At 41.3% G+C, this 16,254-nt stretch overlaps 1 protein-coding gene across 2 annotated transcripts in view; it reads right to left on the minus strand.

Moving 5' to 3' along the window:
- The window catches only part of STRN (striatin), a 117,769-nt gene extending 101,515 nt beyond the window's left edge, over positions 1-16,254 (minus strand). Inside the window, exon 1 of one of the 2 annotated variants that reach the window (XM_030557103.1) lies at positions 15,958-16,254. In XM_030557103.1, coding sequence (XP_030412963.1) covers positions 15,958-16,221 — 264 coding nt within the window. In that variant the 5' untranslated portion in view covers positions 16,222-16,254. The remainder of the gene's footprint in view (positions 1-15,957) is intronic. The other variant, XM_030557104.1, reaches the window with a different exon arrangement.

Below are 16,254 nucleotides of genomic sequence, written 5' to 3' on the forward strand. Positions count from 1 at the left end.
TAAAAATGTAATATCTTTTTAAATTAAAGCTTAGAATTTGCATGAAACTTTATATTAACAAAAACTCTAAAATTCACAGGATCTAAAATTCTCATCCTCCTCCACAGATTTAAGTTAAAAAAAAAAAAGATGCTGTTAACAAATCCCTTGATATCATAGAAGAGCAAAAAAGAAAACTATCTGGAGTTTCCCTTTAATATGGGATATTCAAGAAGAGGCAAGGAAGCTATATTTGGGCTATTAGTTTCTACGCACACAAATTATTTATGTTTGGTATCAATTTCATCCATCCACATATGGCTTTAAGGGATGTTTCTGGAATTGCTCCAACTTAAAAAGAGATGTTCCATTATTAGTAATATTCCATAATTATATAAATCTTTTCATTTATTGAAGAGCTGTTCAACCATTAATTAATTCTCTCTGCAATACGTTTGTGAAGTAGTAGTTATCCCCATTTCATAGACAGGTACACACAGAAGTCACACCAATAGTAAAAGGTTCTACAGCCATATAAATAAGAAGAAAACAAAGAAAGACGTGGGACCGCTAAAAGCTGAGGATGGAGTGGAGGTTAAGGATAATCTAGGCATGGTCCAATATCTAAACAAATACTTTGCCTCAATCTTTAATGAGACTAATGAGGAGTTTAGGGATAATGGTAGGATGACAAATGGGAATGAGGATATGCAGGTAGATATTACCACATCCGAGGTAAAAGCCAAACTCAAACAGCCTAATGGGACTAAATCGGGGGGCCCAGATAATCTTCATCCAAGAATATTAAAGGAACTGGCACATGAAACTGCAAGCCCATTAGCAAGAATGTTTAATGAATCTGTAAACTCAGGGGTTGTACTGTATGACTGGAGAATTGCTAACATAGTTCCTATTTTTAAGAAAGGAAAAAAAGTGATCCTAGTAACTATAGGCCTTTTAGTTTGACATCTGTAGTATGCAAGGTTTTGGAAAAAAAACTGAAGGAGAGAGTAGTTAAGGACATTGAGGTCAACGGTAATTGGGACAAATCAGAATTATAACCTGGAGGTCCCTGGCTCCCATTCCTGTGTTCAGTCCGTTAAGAATGATCCCCCAAGTACTCCAACTGGCCTGCAACAAATTCCCAACAGCCTGTTTTAGGTTTACACCCAGTACAGGTCCTGTAATTTTACAGCAGCTGATGAAAAGCAAAACGACACAGTGAGTTACAGTCAAGAAGCAAGATGAAGGTGCTGTCTAGCAAAAAAAAATATTAATTTCTAATTTGCAGTTGGATTATTTACCCACTCCAAATTCTACAATGACCTTGACTGGAAAAAGAACCCTCCATGTTTTGAGAATAATCTTGCTAAAACTGTTTAAACAGCAAAGATCAACAGATTATTCTAGACTAAATCACTGAATATTCAGTCCTGTATCACATCCAGCACATATTTAGAATATGAAAAAGCATACAAAAATCTTAGAATTTTCAGTCCTCCTCACCTCCTCCAAAAATGAAGAAGGTTCTCTCTCCTCTCTTCTTTTCCCCCTTTACCGGTTAAAAATGTTGCATCATCAACACTAAAATCTTCTCCAAGAAACAGGTTATTCTAGTAACAAAAAATAACTTTAGTCTAGACTGGGACTCTTCTCACAGACCTGTTTTAAAAACTGTAATATTTTTGAAATATAGAGTATTGTTCCTGGTCCTCAGCATAATACACGACTCTCAAAATTGGAGCAGTGTGAATGGACTAGAGAGACAGATGGAGGGGGGCACCAAACACATGAAAGCTAAATTTGTCTGTATAACATTTTTGAAGTCTAATTAGAAGTGTAAGTTGATCTAGACCAATGCTAATAAATAGTTGTAAAAAAAAAAAAAAAACTATACTACTAACACATTAAAACATTTCAAACCTAATTGATTTTTAGGTATTTACTACAGGAAACCCATCCAAAAATTGTAGCATTTCTTGTTTATTATTTATTACTATTTTAATGTAGACTTCTCATGCTTCCTTGTACTTTAACATCATTTAAGTGCACAGGTCCAATGCATAGTACCTTGGCTAAAATAACTGTCTTATTACACACTATACACTGACTAGAAGCATTCTACCTTAATAGCTCAATCCTTCTCTGTGCTTTCCAATGTCAAATTTCAGAAACAGGACTTTGGGGTCTCTAATTGTTGACCTGCAGAGTGCCAAGAATTTTGTCAATGCCGAACAATAATTTTGTGGCCATGAAATCTGAACTTTTTTCTTCTACACAGCATTTTTAGAGCACTAATGTGATTCACTATTCCAAGTCTTGTTGACCCAGTCCTGTTCATTCCAAAACGTTGTGTAGACATACTCACAATGGCCTAGCGTCAGCAGGAGAGAACCATTGTGCAGGGGAAAGGCAGATATATTCAATAGAATTTGAGTCCAAACTATGTATTTTCCCCACAAAAAATGAGTACCCCCATAGAAGCCTATAGAATGCAGTAATCACATAAGAACAAACAAGTCCTTGCAACAATGAATTAAATCTGAACACGTAATTAAGGGTTTAATTAAGGGACTGAGGTGGGAGAAAGTGACTTATCTTGCTACCCAAGAAACTACACATGTATAAACACTGAGTAATTATGTTAATGAAACAATGTCAGAATGGAAAAGGAGTCATCTTTTCACTTTGAAAGAATCCAAAACCTTTTAGGAAGCCTAGATATTGGAGATAAAGTAACTCCATTGGATTACTTTAGTATCTGAGCATCTCACAAGTATTTAAACATAGAAACAATCATAATCTTTCTTTCCTCCTTCCAAGCCAAAGGATGTCTAGAACTCACTGAGAAAGGTGGGAATGAAGGATTGACAGGCAAAATAAAATGGACAGCCTTACAGGCCATGAGGGCCTGAGTCATTATGCTAACAATGTGAGTAGGTGGCTTTCTGATTTCTCATCTCTCCCATATAAGTCTGCATGCATATAGATTAAAGACTAGACACTCACATATTGTTTGCTTTTAATATTGAATCAAGATGCAAGAGAAATTTACAAGAATTTTGTGGTCTTGGGAATTTCACACAGTCCATCCTAGAAGTAGTAAATAAAACTTCAGTCTCAAAAGAGATGTAATGAATATGTGCTTCTGGAGCCTACCTATAATTAGAATTTCTTGGTCAGATGACATAGGCAAAAAGGATCTATCCCACAATGCAAGTGTCATGTTATAGCTCCAGTTGGTGCAGACAATGTAAAATGACTACTGAGAAGAACAGACTTTGTATGTAAGATATCAATGAAAAGCTTATGTATCAATGCACAGACTACAAATACACACTTAGCACTTTGAAATATGTACCGAGTGTACATATCAGTTTTTATCTTTACTTATAAGGTACAAAATATATTCCATGGGCATGTCTATAATAGTCAACAGTGCATCCTGTACCAAAATCATGAAAATTTGACAATATTTTAAAGGAATATTTACAACACTGAAAATAACATTTATGACTTGTACAACAGTTCAGGGAGACACTAAATTTGTGATCCTTAATATACATTAAAAAAAGCTACAAAACCATATTCACAATGTTAATTACTCTGTAGAGTCATTTCCGTAAGAAACAGTTTGAACAATAAAAACAGACTCAGACTTCAAGGTGAGAAGGGACCATCGTGATCATCTAGTCCAGGGATCTCAAACACGCGGCCAGTGGGGCTATTTCCTGCGGCTCGCCAAGCAGCCCATGTCCGCCCCCGCAGCCTACCTCCAGGCAAGGGGTGGGCAAACTACAGCTGCAGGATTGCCCCCGAGCCCCGCGCAGCTCCCTGCAGCTAACATCATGTTCCTGCGGCCGGGGAGGGGGGAAGAAGCAGAGGGCTCCGTCCATGTGTTGCCCTGGCTTCTAGGCACCACCACCCCGCAGCTCCCATTGGCTGGGAATGGGGAACCATGGCCAATGGAAGCTTTGGGGGAGGTTTCTGGAGGCGCGGCAAGCAGCGCACAGAGCCCTGCATCCCCCTCCCCCAGGGGCCGCAGGGACATGGTTCCAGCTACTTCCTGGAGTGGAGTGGGGCCAGTAGCCTGTCCTGGCCTCGGTGTGCACTGCTGCCAGCCCGCAGCCCTCCTGCACCCCATCCCCCAACTCCATACTTTGAGCCCCCATTGCATCCCCCACCCATTGCACAGCCCAATCCCCTGCCCTGAGCCCCCTGCCTGCACCTCAACCCCCTGCCCTGAGCCCCCTGTCTGCATCCCACACCCCTTCTGCACCCTAATCCCCTGCCCTGAGCCCCCTGCCTGCACCCCAACCCCCTGCAGCTCCTCAACTCCCTTCCTTGAGCACCCGCACACCCCAACTTCCTGCTCTGAGTCCCCTGCCTGAACCTCAACCCCCTGCTGCACCCAAACCCCCTGCCACATCCCACATCCCTCCTGTATCCCAGCTCCCTGCCCTGATCCCCTGCTGCACCCCACACCCTAACCCCCTGCCCTGAGCCCCCTGCTGCATCCCACACCCCTTCTGCACCCTGAGCAAACTGCACCCCAACCCCCTGCTGCACCTCAACTTCCTGCCTGAGCCCCTGCCACACCACTCATACACCCTCTGGGGGCACGGAGGGGGCGGAGCTCGGGTGGGGACTTCAGGGAAGGGCTTGGAATGGGAGCAGGGAAGAGGTGGGGCCTCATGGAAGGGGTGGAGTGGGGGCAGGGCCAGGGTCAGCGAGGAGTGTGTGTATCAGTGATGAGGCCCTCGGGCCAGTGAACTAGCCCTCATGCGGCCCTCGTGGTCATTTGAGTTTGAGACCCCTGATCTAGTCTGACCTCCTGGTCTCTGCCAATCTGACCTGGGGGAAAATCCCTTCCCGACCCCATACATGGCAATCAGTTAGACCCTGGGCATGTGGGCAAGACCCATCAAGCAGATACCTAGGAAAGAATTCTCTGTAGTAGCTCAGAGCTCTTCCCATATACTGTCCATCTCCAGACACTGGGGATTTTTGCTACTAGCAGTTGCCATTGGGCCATTGTAGGCAGTCCTGTCATACCATTCCCTCCATAAACTTATCAAGCTAAGTCTTGAAACCAGTTAGGTTTTTTGCCCTCACTGCTTCCCTTGGAAGGCTTTTCCAGAACTTCATTCCTCTGATGGTTAGAAAGCTTTGCCTAATTTCAAGCCTAAACTTGTTGACGGTTGGCTCATATCCATTTGCTCTTGTGTCCACATAGGTGCTTAACTTAAATAACTTTTCTCCCTCCCTGGTATTTATCCCTCTGATATATTTATGTAGAGCAATCAAATCTCCCCTCAGCCTTCTTTTGGTGAGGCTAAGCAAGCAGAGCTCTTTGAGTCTCCTCTTATAATGTAGGTTTTCCGTTCCTTAGATCATCCGAGGAGCCCTTCTGCATTCAAGTTTGAATTCATCTTTCTTAATGAGAGACCAGTACTGCACACAGTATTCCAGATGAGGTCTCATCAGTGCCTTGTATAATGGTACTAAAATTTCCCTGTCCCTACTGGAAATCTAGGACTGCATTAGTCTTTTTTACAGCCACATTACATTGACAGCTCCTATTAATCCTGTGATCAACCAATACATCCAGGTCTTTCTCATCCTCTGTTGCTTCCAACTGATAAATCCCCAGCTTATAGCAACGATTCTTGTTATTCCCTAAATACATAATTTTGCACTATTAAAGGGTTCATACGTGTCTTTAAATCGTAAGCTTAACAGATCCTGGGCCCAACCATGGGAGAAGGTGCAAAGATGGTGATGAGAAAAGTGGACAGTTATTGGGTACTGATGCAATAAAAGAAAAGAATATATAATAAGGGGCAGAGATATGAAGGGCCTTGAAAATCCCTTCAAATTATATTCAGAAGTGATTTAGTTCTTAAATTTTCCTCTGCACCTAACAATCAAGCCTGCACATTTTACTCCTTACTCACACTGGTGAACAGTTACTTGCACAAGTAGTCCCTTGTCTTAAATGAGGCTACTAATGAGTGTAAGTGCTCATTTGTGGTAACTGATCAACAAAAAAACCAAACCAATGACATACTGGTAATAAAATAACCTTTCCTCCTCTGCTTCAGGTGAATGCTCTAATTACAAGATCTGCAACTGGCAGATTTCCCTTCACTGATAATAATTTTTCAATTACTTTAAGGTCCATTTAGCATCTTTCCAGACTAAATAAATTTAGCTCTTGCAACCTCTTGTCATTTTCCAATATTCTCTATCTTCTTTTAACTTCTTTGGAGCACTTTAGTCTTCACTGTGCTTAAATTAAAAAAATGGACATTGTCATAATCTTCCATATTTTTATCCTTCAAAAAACTATAAACCCAACCATTATTTGCCTTTTTAAGCAATTGCTTCTTAATCAGCAAACATCTTCAATGAGTTATGCAAGACTTTTGCCAAATCACCTTCCCCAAAGTTTGGGGTTTGTTTTTATTGTTTTGGTTGGGGGGAGGAGGCGAGAGGGTTATATTATGTAATATCTGATTTCTGCACATATTAATTTTGTCTTCCATTATTATGTTCAAACTCCAAAATTACTTAAATTCATCTGAAATTTTACACTTTTGAAAAAACTAAATAAATTCAACTTCATCAACTCACTATCCATTTCAAGATTAATAGTTTTACTTTTTCAAAGTTTGACTGAATTATATTTGCAATAAAAGACTGTCATTCTGTAGTAGTTTATTTATAAATAAATAATGTCAGGGAACAGTATATGTACAATTTATTTATTTTTTTAAAGACAAATACTGTTCTCAAAAATATAAATAGCCATGCTCGTCCATTTGACTACCCCCTCTCCTGACTACTGTAACTCAGTTGCCTCGGATGGCCCAATCTTACCACCCACTAGACACTGCTTCTGTTTTATAGCAGAAGAGGGAAACAGAGAGGAGCTCTCTCTGTCACAATTCCAACCATCAGTGTTTCTCCCCAACCCCTAGAGACAAGAACATTGACCCCAATACTAACCTCCAAGATACGCCTCTACCACTTCTCTCCAATTCAAACAGTATCCTTTCACACCAGCTGTTTGTTACCACTTCACACCATTTTAATCTGACGAAGCTCATCTTTTTAGGTTTTTTACTCATTAATATCTTACATATGGTCTTTCTGAAAATCCAAGTAGATTATGTCCACCTGGTCACCTTTATCTATTTGATTAACATTTTCCAAAGAACAGGTTACTTATGGACAAACGATAAGAAAGCAGATTTCAGAGTAGCAGCCATGTTAGTCTGTATCCGCAAAAAGAACAGGAGTACTTGTGGCAACATAGAGACTAACAAATTTATTTCAGCATGAGCTTTCGTGAGCTACAGCTCGCTTCTTCGGATGCATAGAATGGAACACACAGACAGGAGATATTTATGCATACCAACAGGAAGAGTCTAATCAATTGAGATGAGTTATGATCAGCAGGAGAAAAAAAAACACTTTTGAAGTGATAATTAAGATGACCCATAGAAGGCGTGAGGAGAACTTAACATAGGGAAATAGATTAAATTAGTGTAATGACCCAATCATTCCCAGTCTCCTTTTAGGCCTGAGTTAATTGTATCTAATTTGCATATTAATTCGAGTTCAGCAGTCTCTCTTTGGAGTCTGTTTTTGAAGTTCTTTTGTTGCAAAATTGCCACCTTCAAGTCTGTCACTGAGTGGTTAGAGAGGCTGAAGTGTTCTCCCACTGGTTTTTGAATGTTATGATTCCTAATGTCAGATTTGTGTTCATTTATTCTTTTACGAAGAGACTGTCCGGTTTGGCCAATGTACATGGCAGCGGGGCATTGCTGGCACACGATGGCATATATCACATTGGTAGATGTGCAGGTGAACAAGCCCCTGATGGCGTGGCTGATGTGATTAGGTCCTATGATGGGGTCACTTTAATAGATATGTGGACAGAGCTGGCATCGGGCTTTGTTGCAAGGATAGGTTCCTGGGTTAGTGCTTATGTTGTAGGGTGTGCGGTTGCTGGTGAGCATTTGCTTCATTACACTAAATGAATCTATTTCCCTATGTTAAGTTCTCCTCACACCTTCTATGGGTCATCTTCATTATCACTTCGAAAGTTTTTTTCTCCTGCTGCTGATAGTTCATCTCAATTGATTAGACTCTTCCTCTTGGTATGCATACTTCCACCTTTTCATGTTCTCTGTATGTATAAATATCTCCTGTCTGTGTGTTCCATTCTATGCATCCGAAGAAGTGAGCTGTAGCTCACAAAAACTCATGCTGAAACAAATCTGTTAGTCTGTAAAGTGCCACAAGTACTCCTGTTCTTTTTAATAAGAGAGCACTGTCCCTAATAGGTTCCACTACTCCCAAATGTCTGACTGTTTTCTTTTTATAAAAAGGAGTTGTCTCTTGTAAATAGTGTAAATTTTAATAGTAAAAACCTAATCTAAGTAAAATTTAATTTAAGTAAAAACACAATCACAATGAATAATTATTTTTGAGAATTGAGGAGTTACCCCAGAAGAATCTAAGAAAAGTTAGCACTGATTTTCAAAAATTGATGTGCAATTGTGTCAATTTCTGCTCTATAAATCTAGCTTCCATTTCCAATAATAATAAATCACCAAACTAGAAAATAATAGAATAAGCTATAATCACAAATTTCATTTTGTAATATTATCAAAAAACAAAACAAGATGAAGGGAATGAAGCTGATTAACACTTAATTTCACAAAATATTTGACAGTGTCTCTCAACATTTTACTCTTTGCATTAGTTTATATCAGCTCAGACATGAATACTCATGTGCACTGAAAACTCACTACAGCAGAACCCCAGAATTCTGAACACTAGAGTTACAAAGTGACTGGTCAACCATATATTTGGAACCGGAAGTACACAATCAGGCAGCAGCAGAGACAAAACAAAAAACAAATACAGTACTGTGTTAAATGTAAACTACTAAAAAAAAATACAGGAAAATTCAAAAATATTGACAACGTAAGGAGCTTGTTTCATTTAAATTAAGATGGTTAAAAGCAGCATTCTTCTTTTACATAGTAAAGTTCAAAACTGTATTAAGTCTATGTTCAGTTGTAAACTTTTGAAAGAACAACCATAATGTTTTGTTCAGAGTTATGAACATTTCAGAGTTACGAACAACCTCCAATCCTGAGGTCTTCATAACTGAGGTTCTACTGTAAATACTTGTAAGCAAATGGCAACAGTATAATTGCAAAGTATATAATTGGGGGACATGCATTATTGGCATCACGCATGAATGTGTTAGTTCTGATCTTACTGAACATCTTCATCAGAAGATGGAAGAAACAGCATATTAATTAAATTTGCAAGTGATATTAATGTACCAATGTTAAGAACCCCAGCAAAGAGAGAAATGACACAAGAAAGATGACAATGAGGCAGATCATAAAATAAAACTGAACTTGAAAAATGTGAGCTAGTACATTTTTGGGGGATTCTTGATGGGAAGGATAAACTTGGGAAAAACTAATACTGAGAAAATCCAACAGGTGAAAAGCAAATTAGAAACGAGTTTGCTATGCAAGATGTTAGAAACCTCAAATGAAAGCATGAGAAATTAGCAAAAACATCCCATCATGCAAGATGGAATTTTTTTCTCTTATGCATATTTTATTTGTGAGGTACACTGTATCATGAATAGGGCCCTACCAAATTCATGAGCCATTTTGGTCAATTTCACAGTCGTAGGATTTTTAAAATAATCAATTTCATGATTTCAGCTATTTAAACCTGAAATTTCACAATGTTGTAATTCTAGGGATCCTGACCCAAAAAGGAGCTGTGAGATGGTTACAACTAGTGGGGTTGCGGTGCTTTTGTGCTGCTGCTGGCAGTGACCCTACCTTTAGAGCTGGGCAGCTGGAGAGCAGTAGCTGCTGGCAGGGGGCCCAGCTGTGCAGGCAGAGCCGTTGACAGCAGCAGCGCAGAAGTGAGGATGGCATGGTATTGTATTGTCACCTCTACTTCTGTGCTGCTGCCTGCAAAGCTGGGCCCTCGGTCCACAGTCCCTACTCTCTAGCTGCCCAGCTTGTAAGGCAGCAGTGCAGAAGTATGGGTGGCATGGTATGGTATTGCCAATCATACTTCTGTGCTGCTGGTGGCGGGATGCTGCCTTCAGAACTGGGCACCTGGCCAACAGCCGTCGCTCTCTGGTCACCCAGCTCCGAAAGCAGCACAGAAGTAAGCGTGGCAATACCATGACCCCCTTGCAATTCTCATTTGGGTCAAGACCCCCAATTTGAGAAACACTAGTCTCCCCCATAAAACCTGTATAGTACAGGGTAAAAGCACACAAAAGACCTATTTCACTGAGGGAGACCAGATTTCACAATTCGTGACACATTTTTCATGGTCATGAATTTGGTAGGGTCCTAATCATGAATACACACATACGAATATCAAGACAAAGTTTGCCAAATCAATCTATTTATGGGATTCCACTGTATGTCGCTTGCCTAATGCGCACATTATATCTGTGCCAAATACATGGGTTATTTTTAAGAGTTGTTTCTGTTAACTTGATACAAATAGATATTGAATCAGTTACTAAATGACAAATTCTGCAATTAAGGTCAATCACTCCAGTTTAGAATCACGTCCTATCTGTTTCCTTTGTCCCCACAAGCATTTCTTTTTTAAAGATGTGCAAGGGAACAGATGCAATAGAAAGGTAACAATCTTTCTGTTTGACTTTGGTGTGAGTGGATATGGAATGCTGCATTTAATTCTGGGAATTTCATTACAAAGGAAGTATTAGCAAATCAGATGAAGTTTGGAGAATACACCCACAAGTGAACAGGGATCATAGTGGAATTGATTTATGAGGAGATTAAAAAAAACCTAAATAAGCGTAACTTGGCTATGCTATGATTATAGAAGGGAAGGCAAAGGAAAACATGGTAACAGTATACACTATCTCAGGGGTGGCCAACCTGTGGTTCCGGAGCCACATGCGGCTCTTCACAAGTTAATATGTAGCTCCTTGTATAGGCACAGATTCTGGGGCTGGAGCTATGGGCACCAATTTTCCAATGTGCCATGGGGTGCTCACTGCTCAACCCCTGGCTCTGCCAAAGGCTCTGTCCCCACTCCCCACCCCCTCCTCTGAGCCTACCATGCCCTCGTTCCTCCCCCACCCCGAGCCTCCTGCAGGGCACAAAAAAGCTGATCAGGAGTGCGGGGAGGGAGGAGGCAGCACTGATTGGCGGGGCTGTCGGCAGGTGGGAGGCGCTGGGAGCAGGCAAGCTGATGGGGGGCTGCTGATGTATTGCTGTGGCTCTTTGGCAATGTACATTGGTAGATTCAGGCTCTCTCTTAGGTTCAGGTTGGCCACTCCTGGACTATCTGAAGGGTGTAAATACCATAGTATGTGAGGAGTTAGACAGACTAGCACAAGAAGCCCATGCAAAATGAGAAAAAAATCATGTACTATCAGGAGCACAAAACAGTATCCCAAGAAAAGTGATAATTTAACATTTAAACTAGGCTAGATGAAAAACCAGTAATTGTATAATATGGAACAATTTAGCATCCAGAGAAGGATAAATTATATGACCTCAAACTTCTATTAAACATTTCCATATATACATACATATACATACATATACATATACATACACATATACATATATATACATATACATATACATATATATATACACACACACACACGCGTACGTATGTACAGGCCAGCTGGAAGGCTTCAGAAGTCAATGGAATTTGGTTTTAATTAACACTGCTTATAATTCAGCTATGTGGATCAATTAATTTCCAAAAGCCATTTCTCAGTAGCACAAAATACAGATCAGAGAGCAATCATTTGTAAATTGTCAGATAGGAAATAATTTCTTTGAGTTTTACAAAGGTTGCAAAGAATTTCACACCTTTTTGAGTATCTCTTTCTAGCAGATAAATGTTTTTACAGCTTGTGGCAGTGCCAATCAAAGCTAATTATAACCTTATTGAGATGCTTTGGCACAGAGGCAGCAGGCCCAAGGGATGAAGCAGATAACTTATAGTCAGAAAAAATAGGTTATATTTAGGGCTGTTGATTAATCGCAGTTAACTAGCGCAATTAACTAAAAATAATTCATCACGATTAATAGAATACAACAACAGAATACCAATTGAAATGTTTTAAATACTTTGGACATTTTTCTACATTTACATATATATATTGTATTCTGTGTTTTAGTTGAAATCAAAGTTTATATTATTCTTGATTATCTTTCACTGTGAAAATATCTGTAAACATAAGAAATAGTATTTTTCAATTCACCTCATATAAGTACTGTAGTTTTTTTTGTTACATAACTGCACTCAAAAACAAAACAGTGTAAAACTTCAGAACCTACAAGTCAACATGATCCTACTTCTTGTTCAGCCAATCACTAAGACAAACAAGTTTGTTTACATTTCCAGGAGATAATGCTACCCTCTTATTTACAATGTCACCAGAAAGTGAGAACATGCATTCGCATGGCACTTTGTAGTCGGCATTGCAAGGTATTTACGTGCCAGATATGCTAAACATTTGTATGCCCCTTCATGCTTCTGCCATCATTCCAGAGGACATGCTTCCATGCTGATGATGCTTATTAAAAGAATATGTGTTAATTAAATTTGTGATTGAACTCTTTGGGGAAGAATTTCATGTCCCCTGCTCTGTTTTACCCGCATTCTGCCATATATTTCATGTTATAGCAGTCTTGGATGTTGTTCATTTTAAGAATACTTTCACTGCAGATTTGACAAAATGCAAAGAAGGTACCAATGTGAGATTTCTAAAGATAGCTACAGCACTAGAACCAAAGTATAAGGATCTGAAGTGCCTTCCAAAATCAACGAGGGATGAGGTATGGACCATGCTTTCAAAAAATCTTAAAAGAGCAAGACTCCAATAAAGAAACTACAAAACCCAAAGCACCAAAAAAGAAAATCAACCTTCGGCTGGTGGCATCTGACTCAGATAATGAAAATGAACATGCATTGGTCTGCACTGCTTTGGATTGTTATCAATCAGAACCCATCATCACATGGACGTATGTCCGCTGGAATGGTGGTTGAAGCATAAAGGGACATATGAATCTTTAGCGCATCTGGCATGTAAATATCTTGCGACGCTGGCTATAACAGTGCCACGAGAATGTCTGTTCTCATTTTCAGGTGACATTGTAAACAAGAAGTGGGCAGCATTATCTCCTGCAAATGTAAACAAACTTGTTTGTCTGAGTGATTGGCTGAACAAAAAGTAAGACAGAGTGGACTTGCAGGCTCTGAAGTTTTACGTTGTTTTATTTTTGAATGCAATTATTTTCTATACATAAGTCTACATTTGTAAGTTCAACTTTCATGATAAAGCAATTGCACTACAGTACTTGTATTAGGTGAATTGAAAAATACTACATTTTTGGTTTTTTACACTTCAGATACTTGTAATCAAAAATAAATATAAAGTGAGCACTGCACACTTTCTATTCTGTGTTGAAAATGGAATCAATATATTTGAAAATGTAGAAAACATCCACCAATCTTTAAATAAATGGTATTCTATTGTTTAATCACACAATTAATTTTTTTAATCACTTGACAGCCCTAGTTATATTACCAATTCTGCCGTTGACAAGATAGCAAGTAGTTTAACCTCTGTACTTCAGTTTTTCCACCTAGTGTACAAAATGGAGAATCATCTTTACCAACCTTTTTAAAGTATCTTGAGATCCTTTGATGAAGCATGCTACATAAGTGCAAAGTAGTAGTAGTAGTAGTAAAAAGTTTAGCACGATTAGGTCCTTGCAAGATGGACATTTTTCTCTCATGCCCATTTTATTTGTGATGCACACTGTAATGTGAATACATACATATCATATGATTATCAAAATAAAGTTTGCCCAAATCAAACCTTATTTATGGGATTCCACTATACATATGGCCTGCCTGATGCTCATTATATCTGTCCAGATACAGAGGTTATATTCAACACGTTTCTGTTAGACACAAATAGATAATGAATCAATTACTAAATTACAAATTTTGCAGTGAAGGTCAATCAGTTCAGCTCAGACTCAATCACATCCATCTTTCTCTTCTCTTTCCCTTGTCCTCACAAGCACGTCTTTAAACCTGTGCAAGGGAATCACCATAGAAGAACATCACACCTGCAGTCCTGTTCAGCAGACCTGCCTGATAATCCCAGAGGAACAGAGATTTTGACAAAATCAGGAGATTCTCCTGTCTATAAAAAAACAGGGAAGCAGCCTGCATTGTGGCATGCTGGGGAAGGGATATGAAGAGAAAAGAGGACAAAGGGATAGGAAGCGAAAAACAAAAAGGGAAACCTAGAGAAGAGGAATGGGTGGTAGGTTCTTAGTCTCAAACATGGTCACTTTGAGAACCAAGTAGTTAGTTATTAGGAGCACAGATAGAGATGTGATCTACAGCAGATTCATTCTTGCAACTCACCTGTAAATGGTTGGAAAACCCCCTCTCCTATTACAATTCTTACAGCATACTAATAACTAAGGCTATGTCTACACTAGCACTTTTGTCAGTGTAACCTATGTCACTTAGAGGTGTGAAAAAACACCCCTTAGACTGACATAAGTTACACCAACAGAAGTGCTGGTGTGGACAGCATTTTGTATGGGGGGAAAGCTGCTCGTGGGCATAGAGCAGCTACATGAGCGATCTTACAGCGGCACAGCTGCATTAGTATAGCTGTGCCGCTGTAAGCTCGCTAGTGTAGACATGGCCTGCGAGAAGTGGCTCTAGATAGTTTGTGAATGACTAGAGCTCTAACTCCTTAGCCTATGAAGGGATGGGAGGATGAGAGTTCTCTATCTAGCAACTTGCTCTGACCAACTGAAGGCTAACAGGCTCTGGGCCTTGTCTAGACAGGAAAATCAGGATGCTTTCTTCACTATGCAACTACTCTGGGAAGCATCAACAGCAGAAGCTGTAGTGTAGTATAGGCAATACTACAATAGCATTACAATAGTAATATAAGCAGTAGTCAATGATATGGTGGTTAATCTCGTATTGGGTAACCCTATCGATCTTGAGGCACAGAGGCTGAGTCGTAACCAGCAGCAGACATCGATGGTAATCTCTTCCTCAGCATCCAGCTACCTATGCGCTTCATGTAGCAAGGATTGGCACTCTCGCATCAGTCTTTTTAGCCACAGCCATACTCACAAGACATAAAACTGTTGTCAGTGTCATCTTCGGTCAGGAACGACAACAATTGTAATGTAGAAAATAAAGATGCCAAGGTCTTTTCTCCACTACACCTCCTACTATTGCTACCACTGCTGGAGAATTAAAGGTCCCAGTTATTCTAGGATGGACAGGGCCCAGATTCAGCCTCTCTCAGCACAAAAGATTTCGACACATAGGGAGAGCAGAAGAGTACATGGCATCACTCCTCTTCACGTTAAGAAAGAGACACGAAGAAACTGGAGCCATTCAAAGAAACAAGGGAAGATAAAATGGGAGAAACAAGAGACGGGTGGGACCAGACACCCTAAGCCCCAGCGCAGCAAGGATCTGCAGAACAGCCCCAACGCACAGGTGAAACTGACAGAGAACATGACAGAGACTGAGGACAACACCGTGACCTGGGTGCCCCCGGCTGCCAAGCCCTGGGACACATAAGGCTCAGCGTCCTGTCACCGCGTGCACCGGGCTGAGGGGACGCGGGTGTCACGCCCCCCACACGCTGCGCGGCCGGGGCGGAGCTGCCAGCGCCGCCCTTCCCCGGGGGGTGCGATGCGGGGCAGCGCAGGCGCCAGAGGGGACGGCCGATGTCCGAGGGGCTCCAAGCTGCGTCTCTGCCTCCCCCAAACAGCGGCCGGACCTCACAGTCACGGGCCGGGCCCAGGCCCCGGGGCCACCGGTGCCGGGCTAGGGAGAAGGGGAGGGGAGGGTCGACGTTACCTGCAGCTCCGCCCGCTCCGCCTCCCACTCGGCGCGCTCCGCCTCGAAGCGGCCCCACTCGTGCTGCAGGAAATGCAGGATCCCGGGGACGCTGTACTGAGCCCGGGCCGCGGACACCGGGGCCGGGGCGGCCGCCGCCAAGGAGCCCCCCGCGGCGGCCTCCCCCGGCTCCAGCCCCGGCCCGGCCCCGCCCGGCGGCAGCAGCACCGCGTTGTTGTTGTTGTTGTTGCTGAAGAAAACGCCGGGCCCCGCCTGCTCGTCCATGGCCGGAGCCGCCGCCCGCAGCCGCCGCGTCCC

The sequence above is a fragment of the Gopherus evgoodei genome, chromosome 3 (assembly GCF_007399415.2).
Source record: "Gopherus evgoodei ecotype Sinaloan lineage chromosome 3, rGopEvg1_v1.p, whole genome shotgun sequence".
NCBI lineage: Eukaryota > Metazoa > Chordata > Testudines > Testudinidae > Gopherus > Gopherus evgoodei.